The sequence below is a fragment of the Phyllobates terribilis genome, unplaced genomic scaffold, assembly GCF_046119375.1.
Source record: "Phyllobates terribilis strain yellow unplaced genomic scaffold, ASM4611937v1 Scaffold_2__4_contigs__length_985480577, whole genome shotgun sequence".
Taxonomy (NCBI): Eukaryota; Metazoa; Chordata; class Amphibia; order Anura; family Dendrobatidae; genus Phyllobates; species Phyllobates terribilis.
Window position 1 is genome coordinate 608,863,682 of NW_027362762.1, and position 27,765 is coordinate 608,891,446.

A 27,765-nucleotide genomic window follows, 5' to 3' on the forward strand; every position below is an offset into this window, starting at 1 on the left:
TGAGCGAGCATGCTCGCTACTGCTCGGTATTCACCTGAGCATCTCACTGCTCGAGATGCTCGGCGCTCGCCAAGTATTTCTGGGGTTGCTCGGCGGGAGCTTGGGTCCGCTCCCTGCATGTTTGGCGCTCTTTAGAGAGCCAATGAACATGCAGGGATTGTCTGCCACACACTGTAATGCCGTAGCCATGTTTGTTGTGGCATTACAGTGATTGGCTGGCCGCACAGCGTCATCAGGTCTATATCAGACCTGGCACCGCTGTGCTCGTCACAGTCTACTCCGGAATCAGGCAGTGTAGGGAGAGGTGCTGCTAAGCTAGGGAGAGATTTGCTTGTTTCTTAGTTAATGTAGGTATACCACCATATATTATACACATATCCATCTAAACTAACAGTCCTTCTGAGGACTAATCCAGATGCATAGATATCACTGCTAGGCAGGCAGGCGGTGTATGTGGCAGACTGCAGTGCATATAGCAAGAGGGTCCATTCCAGTTCTGTCTGCTGCTGGTGCTTTTACAGATAATTTTTAGAAATAGCCCCAGGTATCAGGGGCCAGGAATATTTTTTTGTTGTATCTTAATCCTGATTATTTGCTTAAAAAGCATTCCAGAGAACACCGTTTTTATGCTCCATTTGCGTGTTGGCACTGCAAAATACAGCCAGATCCTTTCCATATTACAGCGCTAAAAATCCATTTATTTGAAAGTGTGGTTTGGCCATCACCCGGATCACATATAATTGTGCTGAAAATTCTGCCATTTCTGGCCTCCATTGAAATTTTGTTGCTGTGTTAGCGAAGTTATTGACACAAGTGCGCTGTTAAAAATAGTTACATACAGGCCACCTATTTAAAACTGTGGTTTGTCCGTCACACAGATCACATATCACTGCAGTTCAAATCCAGCCATTTGTAGTGAACGTGGAAAATATTATCCTCCATTTAAAATAGGCAAGGTGCGTGGCAAGGGACGGGGAAGTGGAAGTGATGGTAATGGTGCATGCAGAGGACGAGGCCGAGGACGTGGGCTAGCTGAAATTGTGCCACAACAAGCACCCACATCTTCTCACTCAACCTTCCTGTCCCAATTAATAGGGGACCGCAGAACACCACTATTGAACACAGAGCAGTGTGAAAAGGTTATTGGTTGGATAGCAGATAATGCTTCCAGTCACTTAGCCACCACCACCCTGTGTTCCACACGGTCAGGTCTCAGTAGCCGTGAGTCTGGACAGCATATTCCTCACCCTGATCCTCCTTCCTCCCACCATGCCGAGTGCCCGGAGACATTTGATCCCACACTTGGACACTCTGAAGAACTGTTCACTTTTCCATTTATAGATTTGGGCCTTTCTCCGGGTCCACTTGAAGCGGGGCAAGAGGAGATCACATGTAGCGATGCCCAAATATTTGAGCAGCCACGGTCACACAAAGGCAATGGTGGGAAACTGTCACAAGAGGTGGACGCTGATGAGACACAATTGCCAGAAAGTCAGGAGGAGGACCAGGGTGCGGAAGTGGAAGACAAGGTGGTGGATGACATAGTAACTGACCCAACCTGGCAGGGGGACATACAGAGCGAGGACAGCAGCACACAGGGGGAGGGAGGCGTAGCACCACAACAGGCAGGAAGAAGCATTGTGGTGGTCGCAGACAGAAAGCGGGCAACTGTTTCCCGTAACATCAACACGACGGAAGTTGCCAGTACAACTGTTAGGTCTTCCCGCGTCTGGTTGGTTTTTAAAAACTCTGCCGATAACCCCAAAAAGGCCATTTGCACCACCTGGCAGGCCAGCATCAGCAGGGGTAGCAAAACTACCAGCCTAACCGCCACCAGCATGATCAGGCACATGGCAGCAAAGCACCCGACTAAATGGGCTGGACCCCAGGGTCCAGGAACAGTGTCTGCGGGTGGCACCACTGCTTCTTCCGCTGTTGTGCGTGCAAGCCAATCCTCTGTCCATGGTGCATGCGAAGATGCCTCCTGCCCTGCACCTGGCTTAATAGCTCTGACAACATTGTTGACAGCAGTGACTTGGGAGTCAGAAATGCTTCCAGGGGTCTTCCCCATGCTGTTCCCATGTCATTTGAGCACTGTTCCCATCAATTTGGGCAATTTTTAGGCCCTCTGCAGACCGCCGAGGGGATTCGCCGGAAATATGCTCGAGTTTCCCATAGACTTACATTGGGCTCGTTGCTCGGGTCGAGCACCAGAGCATTCCAATTTTCTCAACCCGAGCAACGAGCACCCGAGCATTTTATTGCTCGCCCATCACTAATTAACATATCTGTAGAACTAGTAATATCTGGAGGCACAGGTCACAGCTGTCAGCTGAACGATTGGTGAGCCGAGACCTATCTCCCCCGGTTCCATACATGCACAGGAACTTTCGGCTCAGTCTATCGCGTATTTGTTCTCTATGGAAGATCCACTATCAGACTCTTCTAATAGCAGATTACTTGTTTCCCGAAAAAAAATATCAGCCGTTGAAATTCCGGCATGCCAATCATTCTCTCCCCCAACATCACCTGTCATGTGAGAATGGGGAAACCCCATCCACATTAGATTGTTGGTGGGTTCAAACGATTTTAGTCTGTGTGTGGTTGCCTTAAAGGTGCACATTCTAACTGCGCTTAGCATTCAATCATAATACTTTATTACTGTACTTTTACACATGCAAGACACTATTGATCTTCTGAGCTCAACTAAATTCTATACAACTAAATTTAGAAGATAGCCAAATGCCATTTGTTCCCATGCTTCTGTGGGAAACAGCACTAGAGTTGGCTATATAGATCCATGTGATTTTTTGCTATAATTTATCATTTATTCACTAAAAAATTGTAAGGAATAGCTGATATTTTTTGTATGTCTAAATAGTGAAAGTGAAGAATCCTAATAAATGTGTGGCTTAGTTATATGGCTTTTACCATAATATTAACTGTCAGTGATATACTTCTGACCCTAAAATCAGGTTCTAGCAGCACACCCCGTTCCATAAGTGCACAATTTCATCTACGGCTGGCAAGGATTGGACAGCCACGTTCAGTTCACAGCTGCTTATTGGACCAATAATGTACAATAAACATTTACGATGAATATTGATGTAAATGTGACAGCATTTACTGCATGAAGAAATTTAGTAAAATTATTTTTTCCACTAACAATGTCAACAAATAAGTACCATATTATGATTTTTTCTACACATAAGCTTCCATATTTTTCAGACTATAAGACGCACCGGACCATAAGACGCACCTAGGCTTTAGAGGAGGAAAATAGAAAAAAAATTTAAGCAAAAATGTGGTCATGATGCACTTTTTTGTCTGCTGCTGACACTGTTATAGGGGTAATGTCCCCCATCCTGATATATATGGCCCCCTCCTTCCTGTTATACGTGGCCCCATCGCCATCCTGATATGCATGGCAACCCTCATCCTGATCCTGGTATACATGGCACCCTTCATCCCCCATCCTGGAATGCAAGGCACCCCTCATCCCTCATCCTAGTATGCATGCCCCCCCTTATCCCTCTTCTTGGTATGCATGGCATCCCTCATACCTCTTTCTGGTATACTTGCCACCCCTCATCCTGGTATGCATGGCCCCCCTCATCCCTCTTCCTGATATGCATGGCACCTCTCAACTCTCTTCCAGGTATGGATGGCACCCTTCATCCCTCTTCCTGGTATGCTTGGCACTCCTCATCCTGATATGCATGCCCCCCCTCATTCCTCTTCCTAGTATGCATGGCACCCCTCATCCCTCTTCCTGGTATGCATGGCACCCTTCATCCCTCTTCCTGGCATGCTTGGCACCCCTCATCCTGGTATGCATGACCCCCTCATCCCTCTTCCTGGTATGCATGGCACCCTTCATCACCTATCCTGGTATGCATGGCACCCCTCATCCCTCATCCTGGTATGCATGGCCCCCCATCATCCCTCTTCCTGGTATGGATGGCACCCCTCATCCCTCTTCCTGGTATGCATGGCACCCTCATCCCTCTCCCTAGTATACTTGGCACCCCTCATCCTGGTATGCATGGCCCCCTCATCCCTCTTCCTGACATGCATAGCACCCCTCATCCCTCTTCCAGGTATGCATGGCATCCTTCATCCCTCTTCCTGTTATGCTTGGCACTCCTCATCCTGGTATGCATGGCCCCCCTCATTCCTCTTCCTGGTATGCATGGCACCCTTCATCCTTCTTCCTTGTATGCATGGCACCCTTCATCCCCCATCCTGGTATGCATGGCACTCTTCATCCCACATCCTGGTATGCATGGCACCCCTCATTCCTCTTCCTGGTATGCATGGCACCCCTCATTCCTCTTCCTGGTATGCATGGCACCCTTCATCCCTCTTCGTGGTATGCTTGGCACCCCTCATCCTGGTATGCATGCCCCTCTCATCCCTCTTCCTGGAATGCATGGCACCCTTCATTCCCCATCCTGGTATGCATGGCACCCTTTATCCCCCATCCTGGTATGCATGGCACCCTTCATCCCCATGGTATGCATGGCACCCTTCATCCCCCATCCTGGTATGCATGGCCCCCCTCATCCCTCTTCCTGGTATGCATGGCACCTCTCATCCCTCTTCCTGGTATACATGGCACCCCTCATCCCTCTCCCTGGTTTGATTGGCACCCCTCATCCTGGTATGCATGGTCCCCCTCATCCCTCTTCCTGATATGCATGGCACCCCTCATCCCTCTTCCCGGTATGCATGGCACCCTTCATCCCTCTTCCTGGTATGCTTGGCACTCCTCATCCTGGTATGCATGGCCCCCCTCATCCCTCTTTCTGGTATGCATGGCACCCTTCATCCTTCTTCCAGGTATGCATGTCACCCTTCATCCCGCATCCTGGTATGCATGGCACCCTTCATCCCTCATCCTGGTATGCATGGCACCCCTCTTCCTGGTATGCATGGCACCCCTCTTCCTGGTATGCATGGCACCCCTCATCCCTCTTCTGGGTATGCATGGCACCCTTCATCCCTTTTCCTGATATGCTTGGCACCCCTCATCCTGGTACGCATGACCCCCTCATCCCTCTTTCTGGTATGCATGGCACCCTTCATCCCACCACCTGGTATGCATGGCATCCTTCATCCCCCATCCTGGTATGCATGGCACCCCTCATCCCTCATCCTGGTATGCATGGCCCCCCTCATCCCTCTTCTTGGTATGCATGGCACCCCTTATACCTCTTCCTGGTATACTTGGCACCCCTCATCCTGTTGTGCATGGCCCCCCTCATCCCTCTTCCTGGTATTCATGGCCCCCCTCTTCCTAGTATGCATGGCACCCTTCATCCCTTTTCCTGGTATGCATGGCACCCTTCATCCCCCATCCTGGTATGCATGGCACCCCTCATCCCTCTTCCTGGTATGCATGACACCCTTCATCCCCCATCCTGGTATGCATGGCCCCCCTCATCCCTCTTCCTGGTATGCATGGCACCCCTCATCCCTCTTCCTGGTATACTTGGCACCGCTCATCCTGGTATGCTTGGTCCCCTCATCCCTCTTCCTGGTATGCATGTCACCCCTCATCCCCCATCCTGGTATGTATGGCCCCCCTTATCCTGGTATGCATGGCCCCCCTCATCCCTCTTCCTGGTATGCATGGTACCCCTCATCCCCCATCCTGGTATGCATGGCACCTCCATCCCCATCACGCTGCACATAAAAAAATAAACAATTGTACTCACCTTCCTTCCCTCTGCTCCAGCGCTGCGTCTTGCTTTGCTGACAGCACTGATCTCACTGAGTGAGCCGCACATGACGTCATCACACTGTGAGATGGCCTGCCAGAATAGTCACTGCTCCCCACGCCGGGACTATGGACGTGGGGAGCAGTGACTTCACTCTCCTTAATAGTGCGCAATGCGGCTCCCGCTGCGGCTTGGCGGTTTGTGTGCCAGTTATTAAAGAGCATGAATATTCACTACTCCCCACGCCCGAGCAGCAGCAGGAGTTGCGCTGCAGCTACACTGTGCACGCTATTAAGGAAAATGAATATTCACTGCTTCCCACGCCCATGGGCGTGGAGAGCAGTGAATATTCTTTTTTTTTTTAGCAGCGGGCACAGTGTAGCTGCAGCAGGCGGGTTCTGCCTCCTGTGCCCCGTCGCTGCCGCTCCCCCCACACCACCCACAGCCACAGTGTGTGTGTGTGTGTATATATTGTGGTAGAATGACTCGCTCTGCCACTTCAGGAAGTAGACTCAGGAACCCAGGTTTTCTTTGCAGGCTTTATTAGCAGCATAAAGCTCTGCACTCCAGCAAAATAAATACAGCCTTACTTGGCTAAACCACAAAAAAAAACAAAAGATAAACTATAGCACAGTCCATATATGTGTGTGCGGGTCGCACACACAGGTTATGTCCAACCTTCAGCTCCCTCCTGAGCTATGGCTGTCCAGTCTCGACCTTGCCTCTCCAAACACAACAACTCACAGAAAAAAAAACAGGACAGAACTTTTAAACGTTGCTCAGCCACACCCAGAGGTGGAGGTATAGGGAATGAGGTTCCTCCCATCTCTATGTCATTCCCCTGAAACCACGCCCTTTAAGTGAGTTAACCCACCAGCATATAACATTCTGACAGAAAGTCCATTGGTTTCAGTTCACACAGGCTAGCAACCTGTGCGACACATACTTCCCCTCATATACCATACCAGTGACTCTGTCACATATTCCTCCCCTCTGCCCAAAGCCAGGGGTTTGGGCACCTTCTGATACCAGACAGGGAATTCTAGAAAGAGCATCAGTGTTCCCGTGTAACTTCCCGGGCCTATGCTCTATGTGAAAGTTGAAGTCCTGAAGAGCTAGGAACCATCTAGTTACCCTGGCATTTTTACCCCTCTTTTCCCTCAACCATCTCAATGGGGCATGGTCTGATACCAACTTAAACTTCCGGCCTAGTAGGTAGTATCTTAGTGTATCTACGGCCCATTTTATTTCTAGACACTCTTTTTCTACTATTGCGTAGTTTTTCTCGCAGGACGAAAGCTTCCGGCTCAGATAGAGAATGGGATGTTCTTCTCTATTTATCTCTTGAGAGAGTACGGCTCCTAGACCAACCTCTGAAGCGTCTGTCTGGACCACAAACTCTTTCTTGAAGTCTGGTGTGACCAGGACCGGCTGTTTACACAGTGCTGACTTCAACAGTTGAAACGCAGTCTCTGTTTCCTCCGTCCACTTCACCATGGTTGATCTGGTGCCTTTTAGGAGATCCGTCAGTAGCACGGCCTTCATGGCAAAATTTGGGATAAACCGCCGGTAATATCCTACCATTCCCAGGAATGATCTGACTTGCTTCTTGGAGAGCGGTTTCAGCCAGGTCTGGATTGCCTCCACTTTATTAACTTGCGGCTTTATTTTGCCTCTCCCGACGACATAGCCCAAGTACTTGGCCTCCTCTTTTCCAACGGCGCATTTTTTTGGATTTATTGTAAATCCCGTCTTCCTTAGAGCATCCAGAATGGCATGTAGTTTAGGTAGATGACTTTCCCAGTCTGGGCTAAAGACTACAATGTCGTCAAGGTAGGCTGCGGCATACTTCTTATGTGGGGCTAGGATCTGATCCATAGCCCTCTGGAAGGTGGCTGGGGCCCCCTGTAATCCGAACGACATCCGAGTGTATTGGAAGCACTCATCAGGTGTTGAGAAAGCCATCTTCTCCTTGGCCATCTGGGATATGGGGATCTGCCAGTAGCCCTTCGTCAGGTCCAGAGTGGTGATGTACCTCGCCGGTCCAAGCCTCTCGATGAGTTCATCGACGCAGGGCATCGGGTACTCTTCACACTTGGACTCCTCATTCAGCCGGCGGTAATCGTTACAAAACCTCCACTCTCCGTTGGGTTTTGGCACAAGGACAATGGGGCTCGACCATCCACTCTTTGACTCCTCTATTACACCGAGGTCTAACATCCTCTTCACCTCGGCCGAGATCACCTCCCGGCGTGCTTCAGGAATCCTGTATGGCTTCAGGTTCACCCTTATATGCGGCTCTGTTAGTACATCATGCTCTACCACCTGCGTATGCCCCGGCAACTCTGAGAACAGGTCCCGATTCTGCAGCAGTTCTCAACACTGTTGCTTCTGGGCTGGCGAAAGGGTCTCCGCTATCGTGTCATCTTCCACCTGGCCTTCGGGAGTAGCTCCCAGGCAAGGAGTTCCCACGGGTTCCCGATCTCGTCACAGCTTGAGCAGGTTTACATGGTACACCTGGTACATAACACACAGAGACTAGAGCCAAATAAACTCAAGCTCAAGGAAGATATATATAAAAAATATGTTTTTATTAAGGCAATTTAAAAGGGTATCATAATATAAAATAAATTTAAAAAACAGAAACCTTCCACTTCCAATTGCAGAAACCTTTCGTATAAATAGCCCACATATGTATCAATAGTAAGTTCCCTAAAAGAACAGCCCATATAATGAATATATTTGATATTAGGCTTCAGACCATTTTGATGAATATAAGAATAATCCTTATCAAAACACTATAAAAGAGTAACCAGAATTATAGAAAAGACATGAATTACATGAAATATAAACGTCAATACAGACCCAATTGATAGGAATATATCCAAGTTGTAAAACAAGGTCTGATAATTAGCCACAATAGTATATCAAAAACAAAGTGTCAGTGCATAGTGCAGGGCCCACTAAAGGGATAGTACTTACAAGTAAGCCAGGTATTCAGCATAGGAATAAACCCCGACGACACCGTTTCGCCGATGCTTCATCAATGGGGGCGTGTATTGTGTGTGCATAGTGTCCCGGTTTATATGAACTCACATATAATCAGCTGTTTAGGGTCACCTGGATACTCAGAGCTAATTGGCGCATGCGTGGGTACCTGGAACTTCCGTACACCTGGTGTGGCTTTCTTCGGCCAGGCTGGTGGACTCTGTAGTTCACTTCACCGAGCTTCTCCACCACCTCATATGGGCCTTGCCACTTGGCCAGAAACTTACTTTCAACGGTGGAAATAAGAACCAGGACGCGATCCCCAGGTTGGAACTGTCTCAGCCTTGCCGACCGGTTATATACCCTCGTCTGGGCTTCCTGCGCCTGGAGATGTTCCTTCATGATGGGCATCACCTTTGCCATTCTCTCCTGTAACTGGGTAACATGTTCGATGATGCTCTGGTGGGGCGTGACCTCGGCCTCCCAGGTTTCCTTGGCGATGTCTAGGAGACCTCTTGGATGCCGTCCATACAGGAGCTCAAATGGAGAGAAGCCAGTGGACGCTTGAGGAACTTCTCTGACAGAGAAAAGCAGAAATGGTAGCAGGTAGTCCCACTCTCACCCATCCTTTTCAATGACCTTCCTGAGCATCGCCTTTAAGGTCTTATTGAAGCGTTCCACTAAGCCGTCCGTCTGTGGATGATAAACTGAGGTCCGAATCTGGGCAATCTGAAGGACTCTGCATAGCTCCTTCATCACCTTGCTCATGAAGGGGGTTCCTTGGTCTGTCAAAATCTCTTTTGGCAGACCTGTCCAAGCAAAAATATGAACTAGCTCTCGGGCTATACTTTTACTGGACGAGTTCCTTAGGGGTACCGCTTCGGGGTACCGGGTCACATAATCCATGACCACCAGGATGTATTGGTGGCCCCGGGCTGATTTAACTAAGGGACCCACAAGGTCCATGGCAATCCTCTCAAAGGGAACCTCTATGACCGGTAGTGGAACTAATGGACTACAGATGTGGGAGGTTGGCGCGGTTATCTGGTAGGTGGGGCAGGACCTACAATAGTTTAAGATTTCCCGATAACATCCTGGCCAATAAAACCTCCTTATAATTCTCTCCTGGGTTTTCTCAACCCCTAGGTGTCCCCCCAGAATATGTGAGTGTGCCATGTTTAATATCCTTTGACGGTATGAACCTGGAACTAACAGCTGTTCCACTACCTCTTCACTTTTTAGTTTGGTCACCCGGTATAATAGCTCCCCCTAAACTGCAAAGTGTGGGTACCTGGTGTCCGCCACCGGCTCTTGAGCAACACCATTACAAACAGTAACATTATCCCATGCCCCTTTCAAAGTCAAGTCCCGAACCTGAGCTGACCCAAAGTTCTCTCCAGGCACCTCTAATTCAGGGAGGTCGACCACCTCAGACACAGTCTCGTCCTCGTCGCCGACAAGAACACATAGTGGGAACTCATCTACTTCCGATGTCGCCGGGGTATTTCTCTAGGGTCCTGGCTTTTTTTCACGGGACTCAGTCTGGATCCCTTCCCCCACAAGTCCCAGAACAAGGGAAAATCGCGCCCCAAAATGACGGGATGTATCAGGTCCTTGACCACCCCGACTTCGTGGGAGTGGGCGCCACAGTCTGTTCCGACTGTCACTCTGGCCACCGGGTAGTTCTTGGCATCCCCATGTATGCAGCGGACGCAAACAGATTTGGTAGGGATCAGCTGGTGGGGAAGGGTGGCACTGATTAAGGTTACCAGACTCCCAGCGTCCAACAGCCCCAGGACCATCACTCCGATAACGGATACGGCACATGCCTGCGGCCCCTCACCGGGTTGACAGTCCACACTGCAGGCTGGGTAAGCATAGTATGAACATCGTCTGCCTAGGCTGCAGTCCATTGGCTCAGCAGATGTATGACACTGGGCGACTACGTGTCCCGGATTGCGACACCGCCAACAGATCACATCCTTAACAACAGTCCTTGCGGCACCTTCAGTGGAAGTGGGATGCCCCCCAGTTGTGGCTCTGAACCCCTTCCGTGGTAAACTCGCCCCCTTTAGGGCACTCCTTTAGGGGGAGGTGATTATGTCGGGTTTCCCTAGGGATTTTTCGACCACTTGGTACCTCTCTACCAGGCCAACAAGGTCGTCCGCATTCCGAGGGTCGCCCTGGACAACCCAGGTCTGCACCGGCCTGGGTAGGGAATGGATGAACCTGTTCATCACCACACGATCAACCATCTGGGCAGGAGTGGAAGACTCTGGCTGCAGCCACTTCTGGACTAGATGTAACAAGTCGAACATCTGTGAGCGTGGAGGTTTGTCGCCAGCATATGCCCAGTGGTGGACCCTTTGCGCTCTGACAGACATAGTCACTCTTGAGCGTGCCAATATCTCGGTTTTTAATTTTGCGTACTCCTTTGCGTCTTGTAATGTCAGATTATAATAGGCCTTCTGCGGCTCCCCGTTCAAATATGGCGCCAGACCCTCCGCCCACTGCTCCTGAGGTAATCTCTCCCGTTCTGCCACCCTTTCAAAAACAGTCAGGAACACCTCAACGTCATCCCCTGGGGTCATCTTCTGTAAGGTTTTCCTTACTGTTTTCCTGACCTGTGCGTCCTCACCTGGATCTAGGGGTGGAGCGGATGTCCTGCCATGGATCTCTGCTGCTACGAGCTCCATCTGTCGTTGCTGCTGCTGGATTTGCTGTATCAGGAGTTTATTTGTCTCCTGCTGCTGCTCCCGTTGCTGTTGCAGCTGCTCCCATTGCTGCTGTAGCTGCTCTCGGTGCTGCTGCTGCATGCTCTGCTGGGTCTGCTGTATGCTCTGCTGGGTCTGCAAGTGCAGTTGCTGCATGCTCTGCTGGCTTTGGACCAGGTGCTTAACGAGCTCCTCCATGCTGCCGGACTTCTCTAGCTGGCTGGCGGCCTTTACCCAGGACATCTACTGGTCTCTGTGGCAGGTACACGTGTTCCTGGAATCTTGCACGCACTCCTTGCACCAACTGTGGTAGGACGACTCGCTCGGCCACTTCCGGAAGTAGACTCAGGAACCCGGGTTTTCTTTGCAGGCTTTATTAGCAGCATAAAGCTCTGCACTCCAGCAAAATAAATACAGCCTTACTTGGCTAAACTACAAAAAACAAAACAAAAGATGAACTATAGCATATATGTGTGTGTGGGTCGCATACACAGGTTATGTCCTGCCTTCAGCTCCCTCCTGAGCTATGGCTGTCAAGTCTGGAGACTTTGCCTCTCCAAACACAACAACAAAGCGAAAAAAAACAGGACAGAACTTTTAAACGTTGCTCAGCCACACCCTGAGGTGGCGGTATGGGGAATGACATCCCTCCCATCACAATGTCATTCCCCTGAAACCACCCCCTTTAAGTGAGTTAACCTACCAGCATATAACATGCTGGCAGAAAGTCCATTGGTTTCAGTTCACACAGGCTAGCAACCTGTGTGACACATACTTCTCCTCATGTACCATACCAGTGACTCTGTCACAATATGTGTATATATATATATATATATATATATATATATATATATATATTTAGATTATATTTTATATATATATATATATATATATATATATATATATATATATATATATACATACATTCCGACTATAAGACGCACTCCCCACTTTCCTCTAAAATTTTTGAAGAAAAAAGTGCGTCTTATACTCCAAAATGTACGGTATACAGTCATATGAAAAAGTTTGGGCACCCCTATTAATCTTAAGCTTAATGTTTTATAAAAATTTGTGCTTTTGCAACAGCTATTTCAGTTTGATATATGTAATAACTGTTGGACACAGTAATGTTTCTGCCTTGAAATGAGGCTTATTGTACTAATAGAAAATGTGCAATCTGCATTCAAACAAAATTTGACAGGTGCATAAGTATGGGCACCCTTATCATTTTCCTGTTTTAAATACTCCTACCTACTTTTTACTGACTTACTAAAGCACTTTTTTTTGGTTTTGTAACCTCATTGAGCTTTGAACTTCATAGCCAGGTGTATGCAATCATGAGAAAAGCTACTTAAAGTGGCCACTTGCAAGTTGTTCTCCTGTTTGAATCTCCTCTGAAGAGTGGCATCATGGGCTCCTCAAAACAACTGTCAAATGATCTGAAAACAAAGATTATTCAACATAGTTGTTCAGGGGAAGGATACAAAAAGCTGTCTCAGAGATTTAACCTGTCAGTTTCCACTGTGAGGAACATAGTAAGGAAATGGAAGAACACATGGACAGTTCTTGTTAAGGCCAGAAGTGGCAGGCCAAGAAAAACATCAGAAAGGCAGAGAAGAAGAATGGTGAGATCAGTCAAGGACAATCCTCAGACCACCTCCAGACAGCTGCAGCATCAACTTGCTGCAGATGGTGTCACTGTGCATCGGTCAACTATACAACGCACTTTGCACAAGGAGAAGCTGTATGGGAGAGTGATGCGAAAGAAGCCGTTTCTGCAAGCACGCCACAAACAGAGTTGGCTGAGGTATGCAAAAGCACATTTGGAGAAGCCAATTTCTCTTTGGAAGAAGGTCCTGTGGACTGATGAAACCAAGATTGAGTTGTTTGGTCATACAAAAAGGCATTATGCATGGCGGCAAAAAAACACAGCATTCCAAGAAAAACACTTGCTACCCACAGTAAAATTTGGTGGAGGTTCCATCATGCTTTGGGGCTGTGTGGCCAATGCCGGCACTGGGAATCTTGTTAAAGTTGAGGGACGCATGGATTCCACTCAGTATCAGCAGATTCTTGACAATAATGTTCAAGAATCAGTGATAAAGTTGAAGTTACGCAGGGGATGGATCTTTCAGCAAGACAATGATCCAAAACACCGCTCCAAATCTACTCAGGCATTCATGCAGAGGAACAATTACAATGTTCTGGAATGGCCATCCCAGTCCCCAGACCTGAATATCATTGAACATCTGTGGGATCATTTGAAGAGGGCTGTCCATGCTCGGCGACCATCAAGCTTTACTGAACTGGAATTGTTTTGTAAAGAGGAATGGTCAAAAATACCTTCATCCAGGATCCAGGAACTCATTAAAAGCTACAGGAAGCGACTAGAGGCTGTTATTTTTGCAAAAGGAGGATCTACTAAATATTAATGTCACTTTTCTGGTGAGGTGCCCATACTTATGCACCTGTCAAATTTTGTTTGAATGCAGATTGCACATTTTCTGTTAGTACAATAAACCTCATTTCAAGGCAGAAACATTACTGTGTCCAACAGTTATTACATATATCAAACTGAAATAGCTGTTGCAAAAACATCAATTTTTATAAAACATTAAGCTTAAGATTAATAGGGGTGCCCAAACTTTTTCATATGACTGTATATGATTCTTAACCAAAAGGACCAGACTTAAAGAAAGTATAAATGATGTAGGTAGCAGAGTTGCAAAGCATCCAGAAATTCTTGAACAGTTCACTTTCTTTCAGAAAATGTGATGCGTCCTTGATTTTTCTTAAACTAGAAGAGATTAAGTTTATTGTGACTGTAATTATCTTCAACTTACAGTTCACAGCTAATGCTACTAATGTGCTTCTATCAGTATACTATGATGTGTAGACATATTTTACTTCTAATCTTTGATTCATTATGGTTTTCTAAAGAGTCTGTAAAAATGTTGGCTGTCCAAGATGTTTGCATAATTTGTCCTTGATTTGGTTTGCAGCTCTTAGAGGCAGAGACTATGCAGCACATTTTCCTGAATAACTACCAGTTGTGCACAGAGATCCATGAGACTGTTTTACAACACTTCATCCATTGTTTAGCCACGCATGGCAGACATGTGCAGTACTTGGACTTCCTCCACACCATCATCAAAGCTGAAGGCAAATATATCAAGAAATGCCAGGACATGATCATGACAGAGGTAAAGATTGGACAGCAGTCTACATGAAAAGATTTTTAACAAAAAAAGAGTTTAAACAAAATTAAAGTTAATCAGGCTAAAATATATTTGTTGGCCTTGTAACAAATTCCCAAAGGCTCTTGTTGTCTGAACTGTATTGTTGCAAACTAAAAATAGAGATTATAGACTGATTTTATAAAGCGTGAATATGTTGTGTTCTAAATATTTATATATGTTATGCTAAATATTTATTTGTTCTAGTAGTATCGGAGTCATACCTATACTGGATAGCCAAAAAAAATAATTTCTTCCCTTGTAACTTTCTCATTTTCATGATTAGGCAGCTTATATTCATCAGCATTCTGCCAACACCATAGGTGCCTGAACTTCCTTATACGCTTTTATACTCACTATACTCACTTATAATCAGAATGCATCGCTTCTGCCTTTATCTAATAGCTTGCCTGCCTCATTTGTAAGACCCCATAGCTCTGTTATGTATGCATGCAGTTTTCCAGGTTTGAAAAAACAAGAGAAGAGGAGCAGAGAGCCAAAATACCCACTCCACCCTCTATAACCTTTGTCAGCATCTCTGCTGATTGATGTGAATTACACTTCACAACAGGCAGTGGTAAAAAATAGACTGAAATGAGACTCTTGTACTGTGGAATGACTTTTCAGGCTGAAAACATCATTACGGCAAATAAACTACCGTTCTTTGCGATAGTTTTACTCATTGTAACAGAAGTATGCTTCAATTCAAATTCTTCAAATGCTTCAAAATAATATAAATTCAGCTTCTCTTCATTTAGGTCAAGTGATCACATGGTGACATTAGGAATGACATGCTTTTATGTTCTCTCAAGGGTATCAGGAGTATGATAAGACTGCGTGAACTGTACCACAGAATTTTCTCGCAGAGGGAGATAGAAACTCTTTTTACACTTTCTGATGATGACTAGATAGCTCCTGTCACACAGATATCATGAAGAAGATGGCAGTTCAGCCTCCATGATTATGTAATCTACAGGGTGGGCCATTTATATGGATACACCTAAATAAAATGGGAATGGTTGGTGATATCAACTTCCTGTTTGTGGCACATTAGTATATGGGAGGGGGAAAACTTTTCCAGATGGGTGGTGACCATGGCGGCCATTTTGAAGTCGGCCATTTTGGATCCAACTATATTTTTTTCAATGGGAAGAGGGTCATGTGACACATCAAACTTATTGAGAATTTCATAAGAAAAACAATGGTGTGCTTGGTTTTAACGTAACTATTCTTTCATGAGTTTTTTACAAGTTTATGCCCACTTATAAAATGTGTTCAAAGTACTGCCCATTGTGTTGGATTGTCAATGCAACCCTCTTCTCCCACTCTTGACTCACTGATAGCAACACAGCAGAAGAAATGCTAGCACATGCTTCCTGTATCCTCCAGTGATAAAACAATAGGCAGCGCAATATGTTTCCTCACACAAATGAGCAGTTGAGAGTCCATGCAGTGTCACCGGTATATGGACTTATGCTTTCTCCCCCAGGAGCTGTGTATGTGCGACCATGAACTGCAGCATCTGGACATGGTTGGACACACAAAATGACACAGTGGATAGCACAGACATGACTACAAGATTATATCAGCACGGAAAAAAATATTTAAATTGTGGAACTTATTAATATTTCAAGATTTGATTCAAATATACTTTGTTCATAGAACTATTGAACTACTGCTTAATTCTTCCTGGATGTGTTAACCATTGCTACAGGTCCTACTTTGGTATTTGTTCTTGTACATTAGGTATATATAAAATGCAAAATGTGTGAACAATATGTATCTAACAAGTAGAAAGTAGTACATAGTAGTAGTATATTTTAACCTTTATCCTTTCAATGTGATAGATTTTTGTAAATGCACTTTCAGCTTTTTACTACTTGCTTAGAAATGTATGTTGATGCAAAACACCAGTGGTAAATGACTGTGTATGGCTGACTGTCTTAACCTTGACCAATAGGTAATAAAATTAACTAAAACTGTACTCTTTCTTTGTGCAGTTGACAAATGCAGGAGATGATGTTGTCGTTTTCTACAATGACAAATCTTCATTTGCGTCAATGCTGGAAATGATGGCTGCAGCTCGTGAGGGGGTAGATGAGAACAGTCCTCTCATGTATCACATTTCACTAGTTGATCTTCTAGCTGCTTGTGCTGAGGGCAAAAATGTCTACACTGAGATCAAGTGCACATCTTTATTACCTCTGGAGGATGTTGTACGGGTGGTTACTCATGAAGACTGCATTACCGAGGTCAGATTTTAAATTCTACTTTGGTTAATGCATAAAAGTATCTGATATTATAGGACAAACCTTGCTTGTTGAAAGAGTCCCTTTACAAGATGCTGATCTGAAATGAACCCCAGCAATGAGCTGATACCTGTGGGGAAGCCTTCACAGAAGAGGCTAAGCATTACACAGCACCCATATATCCTTCGAATAGTTGCTCTATAAAATCAGTCTGAAACTGAGAAACATGTGGCACATTGTAGCATGTAAAGTAGTAACATTTGTGCACTTAGTAATTTCATGTATTAAACATGAATCCTGAAGCTTTGCTTGATGTAATATGGACTAATGAAAATTTGTCTTCTTTAAATCAAAATTATTATTATTTATTATTATAGCGCCATTAATTCCTTGGCACTTTACATGTGAAAAGGGGTATACATAGCAGACAACAAGTACAAAAATTTCAACAAAAGCTAGTCTCCAACTGGTACAGGAGGAGAGAGGACCCTGCCCGCGAGGGCTCACAATCTACAAGGGATGGGTGAGGATACAGTAGGTGAGAGGAGAGGTGGTCGTGCAGTGGTATGGTGGAACTAGGGTTACTGCTGGTTGTAGGCTTGTCAAAAGAGGTAGGTGTTCAGTTTCCTTTTGAAGGTTTCCATGGTAGGCGAGACTCTGATATGTTGGGGTAGAGAGTTCCAGAATAGAGCGGATGCACGGGAGAAATCTTGTATGCGATTGGGGGAAGAGGAGATAAGAGGGGAGTAGAGAAGGAGATCTTGTGAGGATCGGAGGTTGTGTGCAGGTAAATACTGGGAGACTAGGTCACAGAGGAGATAGGTTGTGGATGGCTTTGTATGCCGTGGTTAGGGTTTTGAACTTGAGTCTCTGGTCAATGTGGAGCCAGTGCATGGATTGACAGAGGGGAGAGGCCGGGGAATAGCGGGATGACAGGTGGATTAGTCGGGCAGCAGAGTTTACGATAGATTGTAGGGGTACAAGAGTGTTAGAAGGGAGGCCACAGAGCAGTAGGTTGTAGTAGTCGAGGCCGGAGATGATGATGGCATGCACTAGTGTTTTTGCAGATTCATGGTGGATGAATGTGCGGATCTGGGAGATATTTTTGAGTTGGAGTCGGCAGGAAATGGAAAGGGCTTGGATATGAGGTTTGAAGGAGAGATCAGAGTCAAGGGTTACACAGAGGCAGCGTGCTTGCGGGACTGGGGAGAGTTGGCAGCCATTGACTTTGATGGATAGGTCAGTTGGAGGGGTTGAATGAGATGGTGGAAATATGATGAAATCGGTTTTATCCATGTTAAGTTTTAGAAATCTAGCAGAGAAGAAAGATGAGATGGAGGACAGGCATTGTGGGATTCTGGTTAGTAAGGAGGTGATATCAGGTCCAGAAAGGTAGATCTGTGTGTCATCAGCATAGAGGTGATACTGAAAGTCATGAGACTCTATGTGCTGTCCCAGGCACAAAGTTGTAGATGGAGAAGTAGTCCTAGAACTGAACCTTGGAGGACACCGACATATAGGGAGCGAGATGAGAAAGTGGTGTGTGAGTGGGAGACACTGAATGTCCTGTCTGTTAGGTATGAGGAGATCCAAGATAGGACCAAGTCTGTGATGCCAAGAGATGAGAGAGTCTGTAGTAAAAGGGAATGGTCCACTGTGTCAGAGGCAGATGATAGGTCCAGGAGGAGGAGGACAGAGTAGTGTCGCATTGATTTGACGGTTAGTAGGTCGTTGGTGACTTTAGTTGTGGCGGTTTCAGTGGAATGGTGCGGTCGGAAGCCAGATTGTAAGCGGTCAAAGAGGTCAAAATAAATATGCTTTAAAATAACGTGCCATTGTAAAAGTGATTTCCTTTATTTCAAAGCAGATTCATTTTCTAATATTTACAGTGGTTACGGAAAATATTCAGACCCCTTTAAATTTTTCACTCTTTTTTTCATTGTAGCCATTTGGTAAATTCTAAAAAGTTAATTTTTTTCTCATTAAAGTACACTCTGCACCCCATCTTGACTGAAAAAAAACAAATGTAGACATTTTTGCAAATTTATTAAAAAAGAAATACTGAAATATCACATGGTCATAAGTATTCAGACCCTTTGCTCAGACACTCCTATTTAAGTCACATGCTGTCCATTTCCTTGTGATCCTCCTTGAGATGATTCTACTCCTTCATTGGAGTCCAGCTATGTTTAATTAAACTGATAGGAGTTTATTTGGAAGGACACACACCTGTCTATATAAAACCTCACAGCTCACAGTGCATGTCAGACCAAATCAGAATCATGAGCTCAAAGGAAGTGCCCAAGGAGCTCAGAGACAGAATTGTGGCAAGGCACAGATCTGGCTAAGGTTAAAAAAGAATTTCTGCATTACTCCAGGTTTCTAATAGCATAGTGGCCTCCATAATGCTTAAATGGAAGAAGTTTGGGACCACCAGAAGTCTTCCTAGACCTGGCCATCCAGCCAAACTGAGCAATTGTGGGAGAAGAGGCTTGGTGAGAGAGGTAGAGAAGAACCCCAAGATCACTGTGGCTGAGCTCCAGAGATGCAGTAGGGAGATGGGAGAAAGTTCCACAAAGTCAACTATCACTGCAGCCCTCCACCAGTCGGGCCTTTATGGCAGAGTGGCCCGACTGAAGCCTCTCTTCGATGCAAGACATATGAGAGCCCGCATAGAGTTTGCTAACTAAAAACATGAATGACTCCCAGACTATGAGAAATCAGATTCTCTGGTCTGATGAGATGAAGATAGAACTTTTTGGTGATAATTCTAAGCGGTATGTGTGGAGAAAACCAGGCACTGCTCATCACCTGCCCAATACAATCCCAACAGTGAAACATGGTGGTGGCAGCATCTATGGGGGTGTTTTTCAGCTGCAGGGACAGGACGACTGGTTGCAATTGAAGGAAACATGAATGCTGCCAAGTACAGAGATATCCTGGATGAAAACCTCTTCCAAAGTGCTCTGGACCTCATACTTGGCCGAAGGTTCACTTTCCAACAAGACAATGACCCTAAGCACACAGCTAAAATAACAAAGGAGTGGCTTCAGAACATTTCTGTGACCATTCTTGACTGGCCCAGCCAGAGCCCTGATCTAAACCCAATTGAGTATCACTAGATAGACCTGAAAATGGCCGTCCACCAACGTTCACCATCCAACCTGATGGAACTGGAGAGGATCTGCAAGGAAGAATGGCAGAAGATCCCCAAATCCAGTTGTGAAAAACTTGTTGCATCATTCCCAAGAAGACTCTTGGCTGTACTAGCTCAAAAAGGTGCTTCTACTCAATACGGAGCAAAGGGTCTGAATACTTATGACCATGTGATATTTCTGTTTTTCTTATTTAATAAATTTGCAAAGATTTCTAAATTTCTGTATTTTTTCAGTCAAGATGGGGTGCAGAGTGTACTTTAATGAGAAAAAAATGAACTTTTTAGAATTTACCAAATGGCTGCAATGAAACAGAGTGAAAAATTTAAAGGGGTCTGAATGCTTTCCGTACCCACTGTATTTCCATTGGTTTTTTTTAACATTTCTCCATTTTATGTTTAACTATTTTGAATTATTTTGTTTCAAAGGTAAAATTGTCTTACGTGAACTTTGTAAATCACTGTTATGTGGACACAGAGGTGGAAATGAAAGAAATATATACAAGCAACCACATCTGGACCCTTTTTGAAAACTTCATTCTAGACATGGCTCAAGTAGGTATTCGAGAAATGTTGATTTTTAGTTTTGGCATAGATGTCATTTTTAGTAAAAAAAAATTTAGATACACACTAATAGAACTATTATATCTACATTTTCTGCTTCTCCCAGGTATGTAATAAGCGTGAGAAACGTCTTTCAGACCCTACCTTAGAAAAGTATGTTCTTACGGTGGTTTTGGAAACAATAAGATCATTCTTTAACTCCCCATTTTCAGAGAACAGCACATCTCTACAGGTATGAGATTATACACAGCACAATCCATATTAACATTCTGTATTGCTTTGCTTATTCTTTGGGTCTTGAGGGCTTTTGGAAGCTAGCTGTATATGCATTGTAGAAATGATTAAATGGAAATATTAAAGTGGTTGTCCACTACTCGGACTACTCCTTCCGAATCCCTATGTTTCACCCCCCAGTAAAATAATAAAACTTATACTCATTTGGAACAGTGCCGGCACCGATTCTCCCTGGGAACGCATGACATTGCAATGTCACACATTCCTTGCGGCCAATCAGTGCTGGCTTCACTCTTTCCTCCTTCAGACAAATCAAGACATCCGGAGGAAATGAGAGCAGTAGCAGGTCTCACTTCCTCCTGTCAGTTAAGTGCATAGGAAAAGAGAGTGAAACCACTGCTGATTGGCCACAGGGATTGTGTGACATAATGACATGCAATACCCAGGAGAGCTAGTGCCAACACTGCTGTAACGACGCCGACATCGGAGGTGAGTATAAGTGTTATTTTACTGGGGGGGAAACATTGGGATTGAGAAGGGATAGTCAACCCCATTAAGTGCATACAAGGCTCTTGAAGAAGGCTGGCTATGCTTTAGGAGCCAAAAAGGCACTGAGTCTTTTGTACCCATTTGTCATAGAGATTGTTGTTGGTCCAAGACAACAGATCCTCACCAATTTCTAGATTGAAGGGTAACTATATAGTTTTTGCTCTTATTTTATTCTCAATGTTGAACTGAGTATTTTGTTTGTTTGTTTTTTTAAATTGCCCTATGGTTCCAGAGATCTGGGACGTTTTAATTACTGCTCATTTTTAGATCTTTACCAAGGGCATAGCTCATAGGTTAATAATGCAGAGCACCCTAAAGACATGACCCCAGAGAATACTCTGAACAACGCCTCCTTGGTAAAGACTAAATAAATTAGCACTAAATTAAAAGCCGTATATTTTTGAAACTATAAGGTGGATTAAATAAAAAAAAGAAAAGAATACTGAGTGGAGCTTTGGTAATAAAATATGGGCAAAAAAGGGCAATTTTTGACATGGTGATAGGTTGTCTTTAAATAAAATACTGTTATCAGCATATCAAATTATATGTGCAAGTACATTTGTGTATTAGAAAATGATAATATATAAATATAAAATGATATTAATCAATTACTGTTTTTAAGACTCATCAAACAATAGTAGTCCAGCTTCTGCAGTCAACTGCTCGGCTTCTTGAGTGCCCCTGGCTTCAGCAGCAATATAAAGGATCAGTAGAAGCTTGCATAAGGGCCTTGGCCGTGGTTGGTAAGAAATTTCACATTATCTTAAATGGGCTGCCTTATACTAGTTACTGGTATACATACAGTGGCGACCAAAAGTTTTTTTGTTTTTTTTTAAACGTGTGATTACTTCTATCAGGTTGTTGTGATGCCATTTCACTGGTGATGAATTAATAATAATGATAATATGAATTGAAAGTGCATGAAGTTGTCATCATGCAAGACCTTAGTTTTAACCAAATTCCTTTTGAATATAGGTATTGTCATTTAATTAAAGAAAACTGACTGCCAAAAGTTTTGCATATACTATTTATTGATCACAACATAGATAGTAATTCATTGGTTACAATGTTATAACTTAGTATTTTATACCATAACCTCTTGCTTTAATTACTGCTCCACACCAACGGGGCATTGAAGCCACTAGGGTATTCAAGACATCTTGAGGGATCTTGTGCCATTCCATTTGCAAATCTGCAAACAATTCATTCTTTATTGCTATGGGTACGGGCCCCAACTTGTTGCCCTAACTCATCCCAAATGTGCTCTATAGGGTGTAAATCAATCGATTGGCTTGGCCATTGCAACAGGCGAATATTTTTCTTTGCTAACCAATTTTTGACTTAATTGGATGTGTGGCTTAGGATCATTGTCTTGATGGAATTTCCATCCCCTGCCTACTTTGGTTTTTCAATATGGCAGCATTACATTCTCCAGTATATCCTTGTACATGGTAGCATTCTTATTTCCATTAATTCTATGTAGAGGGCCAATGAAAGGTGCAGAAAAGCAGCCCCAAATCGTGACATTGCCACCACCATATTTCACTTTAGGTGTTTGGTACCTTACATCATTACGTTTTCCAATTGGGCAGTATATATAGTGCTTGTCATCACTATTAAACTGACTGAACTTTATCAGACCACAACACCTCAGACCAATCTGTCTCTTTCCATTGGCAAACTCAAGTTGGACCTTCCGGTTCTTTGCAGAGATGAAAAGCTTCTTGACTGGAACTCATGCATTCAACCCTACTGTTCTTAGTCGTCGCACCACAGTTTGGCGACTCACTTTGACCCCACATTCTTCGTTCATTTCATGTGAAATCTGTACAGCACTTTTATGGACATCAGATACTAACTTTTTCTTACTATTGTGATCAACTCTGGAGGAAGTTTTCTGTGATCGTCCACTTCTAGGTTTGTCAGCTGTTCCGTAACCTTCTTTTTCTTTCTTTAATATACATGACACAGGACTCTGAGAACAGTTGAATTCCATAGCTACCTCTTTTTGGCTTTTTGCTGACTTCACTTTCAGAATAATAAGCTTCCTGACCACTGGTGATACATTTGGCTTTGTCTTTGACATGTTTTCACCTAAAAACACAAACACAAAAAAAAAATAATTTTAGGCAAAATTTGACTAACCATGATAAAATATGGCAAACATTTCGCACAGCAGATGTTAAAAACTAACACATAAAGGGATAAAACAACTTCAAACACAATTTTTGTCCTTATTTGCTTCCGGTTTACTAAAATCACCAGGAAAATGGCATCACAAAACAAGACAGAAGTAATCACACTTTAAAAAAAAATAAAAAACTATTGGTTGCCACTGTAATATCTTAGCAAACACAAATAAATAATAAATGTAATGTAAAGAAATTAATCCTGTATGAGGATTTTCAGTTAATCAGTAAGGATTCCTTGCAGTAACTCAATGCATTTTTAAGCCCATTTTTTCAGTTTACTAGCATTTTTTGCAGTAGTTGTCTTGTTTGTTTTTTCTTGATTTTATTATTCAAAAACACAACATTTTTTTTTACCATTTGTGGCATGTTTTATTCATAGACCTCCAAAAGTCATGTGTTATTGTCACTTTTGTTTTTGGGGTTTTTTCTTTTGCTGTTTTTTTGTTGCTTTTTTTTACATAACAACCTAAGTTATTCTGGCCAGAAAATAAAGCTTTTTTTCACATGCATTTATTTGAGCCAAAAAAAATGCAACACAGAATGTTATGTGCAAAGGTACCTGAACGGGAATCTGTTAGCAGGTTTTTGCTATGTAATCTGACAGCACCATCAGGCCGATTCCAGCTTTGTGTCGTTTAGTTTACGGGGTGCAGCAGTTGTGATATAGTTACAGTTTTTGCTGTTGCAGATCTAGCAGAGCTTACTTGTTGATCTGCGTATAACCCGCCCACACCTCAGCTTTCTGGGTGTATTCTATAGTGACAGAGCTGCTAATCAGGGGTGCGGGTTTGGCAAGTTGTCCTGTAGTGATAATCTCCTGCTGATAAAGCATTGATTGTATTGAAACAGCAATCCGCAGCCTAAAAAGTCACATAGCTGGAATCAGAGTCTCTGCTCCTACATCATGCTGCTCTCAGAGCACATAGCAAAAACCTGGTGACAGATTCCCCATAAGATTGCTGCGAAATGCAGAGATATTATTTTATTTTTTGATTACGTTTTTTTCTATCACTTTTTAGCAAAAAGCCGCAACATTTCCCTTCCCATGGACTTAGACTCACACGTCAGTTGTTTACTGAACAGTTCATCAAGTTCCCTTCAAAGAAATCAGCCCACCTACAAGCAAGCAACATCCTCAAGAACCTTCACTCGGGTCACTGCCACACAGAATCAGTGGGACTACAAGAATATTGTAGAAAAATTACAGGTCAGTATGAGGGAGAAGTAGGTGGAAAGCATGGACTGTAATCTGTCACAATTAAAGTCTTAGAAAAGCCAGTATGGTAATAGCAATTATTGTCTTCTCACAAGCTAATATTATTATTATCATGTAAATATTACAGTTTACATGCTGTCTACAAACAGACAAGTAATGAATGATGGCATTTACTTGGTGTTGAAATGGTACAGTAATGTGCACATCCACCTGATGAGCGGAGTGGTGCCGGTCACACATGCTCAGTGGCTGTCCCACATCCGGGGGTCTGCATAGTGTCACCACTCCATTCAGAGCAGCCCGTAGAATTAGCAAGCTGGGTAGACGGCTATTTCTGTGGGCTTCTTTACAGTGACCAGAGAATCACTATGTTAAGGACTGGCTGCTCTGAGCATGTGTGACCTGCAGCTTACTATACACCACACTATGTTAGTAAGTCTTCTCTTACTAAGCATATAAATGGCACACTGTATTTCTATTTTATTCTCTATACAATAGGTGTGACGTTCAGTAGAGGTCCAGCCCCCTTACCTGTACTACACTGACCCCTTTCTTTTGTCTTCAGGATATAATAAATGTGCTGGAGGAGCAGCTAAAGCCGCTTGTAGAAGCAGAACAGTCCGTTCTTGTTGATGTTCTGCATCACCCTGAATTACTGTTTGCTGAAGGAACGGACCCTCGTTCACGATGTGAGAGTGGGGGCTTCATTTCAAAGTAAGACAACACCGAGTAACAGAACTAATGTGTATCACAACGCGTTCACATACTTATAGGCAGTAAGTGATTGGTGGGCTGATTTTACAGACACCGTATTGGTACATACTAGTCTATTATTTTTTTTTTTGTAATATTTGTATTTTGCTTGTATTTTTTAATTAGTTCTGTTTTCTACATTTTTCAGACTTATTCAGCACACCAAAAATCTTATGTCCAGCGAAGAGAAGCTGTGCATAAAAGTTTTACGGACATTACAGCAAATGTTGGTGAAGAAAAATAACTATGAGGACCGGGTAAGTAGAAGTAGCAAAAGAAAAGTATATAGCTCACCAGTATAACTCCACAACTAGGAAGATGGAGAAAGCATCCAGGATTCTGGGAGACTCCAAAGCCTTCGAACATTAGAAGGGAACTAGCACTTGCTTTCTCTGCAGTTTTAGTAAGGTTTGTATTGTGAAAACCATTTGCATAAAAGGATAAAGGTATAAACTAAAGATACATCTATATGTTCCATCAAGCAATATTGTAGGGGAATGTAAGAGTGATGTAGTTAAATGCTTCGGGCAGTCTTAGAGCATCATGAACCCCACTGTATTTGGAGTATATGATGGTAATGTATTTCTGTGTGGAGCGTACACACTACCATTTAAAATTATGGCAGCAGGCTCCATCTTATTCCATAGATCAAAGTAAGCATTCTTGTAGAGGTTCCATAATGCACATAGTATTAAGGACTGAAATGCACTGGGTTGTCTGCATGAGCCCTTAAACCCTTGCTTTAACTTAATATTTTACATCAAACTCATTTGAAAAGTACATTGAACTTTTTCTTTGTACAACTGAACATTTTTATTTGGCTATAATTTTACTTTAGAGCAGCTTAAGAGCCTAAGGAATAACAACAGTATGAATAAAATTAGTAAGTGAGGAACTGTCTTGTAACTCTTACAGGCCATAAAGCTTAGGTTAGGAAGTTTTTAATATAGTACTATTCTTTATACACATATAAATCTGCACAATAACTGCAGGAAAACTCTCATTTTTGAATTGTTACGTCAAAGGACTAGCATAGCCCATGCTGAAGTATTGCAGCAAGCCAAATAAAATAATCATGAAATGAAACTACTCAGAAAGGCAGAATTATGGTGAATACCTGCAAAGCTGTGAAATTATTAGATTGATCAATATGCAAATTGCCTCTTCAGAGAAAAAGAGAACCCGAACTCTATAGCGCCACATATTGGAAGCAGCAATCCAACAAGTCACAATCAACCCTTTAACCAGTCGTGCAATATGGCTTAGGATAAAAGCTAAATCAGAATTGATTGTGACTTGTAGGATTGCTGGGTGGCGCTATAGAGTTCAAGTCCTCTTTTTCTCTGAAGAGGCAATTTGCATATTAAATTTCCCAGAGGAGCATTGCATGGCTAATGAGCCTCCTTACCTTGACATGCCAGAGCCGGTATGTCACTCTCCACAAGGAGAAACGTTACCCCTTAGACCTCGATTGTTCAAGAAATATACCCAGCGTTTAATGGGCTTTCTTACAATCACAACTAGATAAGTGATAAATACCTATTTTCATATTTAATTTCCCAGAGGAGAATTGCAAGGCCTAAAAGTCTTACTCCGGTTTGACGCTTAGTCAGAGGCCTGACTATTTGCATAGATGTTTTATAGCACACACTAAACAGACTCCAAAATTCCAGTTATCAGCCGTGGAAGGGCATACGAATATTGTACTGTTCAAGTGTCCAGGAATGCCTCAAATGGCTATTCTCCGCCAGTTAGCTGAGAAGAATGCGCTGTTTTACATACAATACACACTAACTGGTGGACAAACACACACTAACTGTATGCAACTTACTGCTGGCCAAAGAAGTAATTTAAAGTATGTTGCTATACCCAGTGGCTTACTGATACAGTTGAAACCAGAAGTTTACATACACTATATAAAAAGACACATATGCATGTATTTCTCAGTATCTGACATGAAATCAGAATAAACCTTTCGCTTTTTAGGTCAATTAGGATTACCATGATTTTTAATATTTGCCAAATGCCAGAATAATGAGAGAGAGAGAGTATGTTTTAAGGCATTTTTATTACTTACTGCAAAGTCAAAAGTTTACATATATTTCATTAGTATTTGGTACCATTGCCCTGAAACTGAATGACTTGGGTCAAACGTTGCTTTGGGTCAAACTTTGCCTCACTCGCACCTGCCAT

The 27,765-nt window shown here is 43.6% G+C and overlaps 1 protein-coding gene across 1 annotated transcript in view; it reads left to right on the plus strand.

The window, feature by feature from the left end:
- The window catches only part of ITPR3 (inositol 1,4,5-trisphosphate receptor type 3), a 373,063-nt gene that overhangs the window by 211,657 nt on the left and 133,641 nt on the right, over positions 1 to 27,765 (plus strand). Inside the window, exons 30-37 of the mRNA XM_073666508.1 lie at positions 14,428 to 14,628; positions 16,662 to 16,913; positions 20,494 to 20,619; positions 20,735 to 20,860; positions 22,034 to 22,154; positions 24,623 to 24,810; positions 25,385 to 25,533; positions 25,721 to 25,829. Of these exons, the coding sequence (XP_073522609.1) occupies positions 14,428 to 14,628; positions 16,662 to 16,913; positions 20,494 to 20,619; positions 20,735 to 20,860; positions 22,034 to 22,154; positions 24,623 to 24,810; positions 25,385 to 25,533; positions 25,721 to 25,829 (1,272 nt within the window). The remainder of the gene's footprint in view (positions 1 to 14,427; positions 14,629 to 16,661; positions 16,914 to 20,493; positions 20,620 to 20,734; positions 20,861 to 22,033; positions 22,155 to 24,622; positions 24,811 to 25,384; positions 25,534 to 25,720; positions 25,830 to 27,765) is intronic.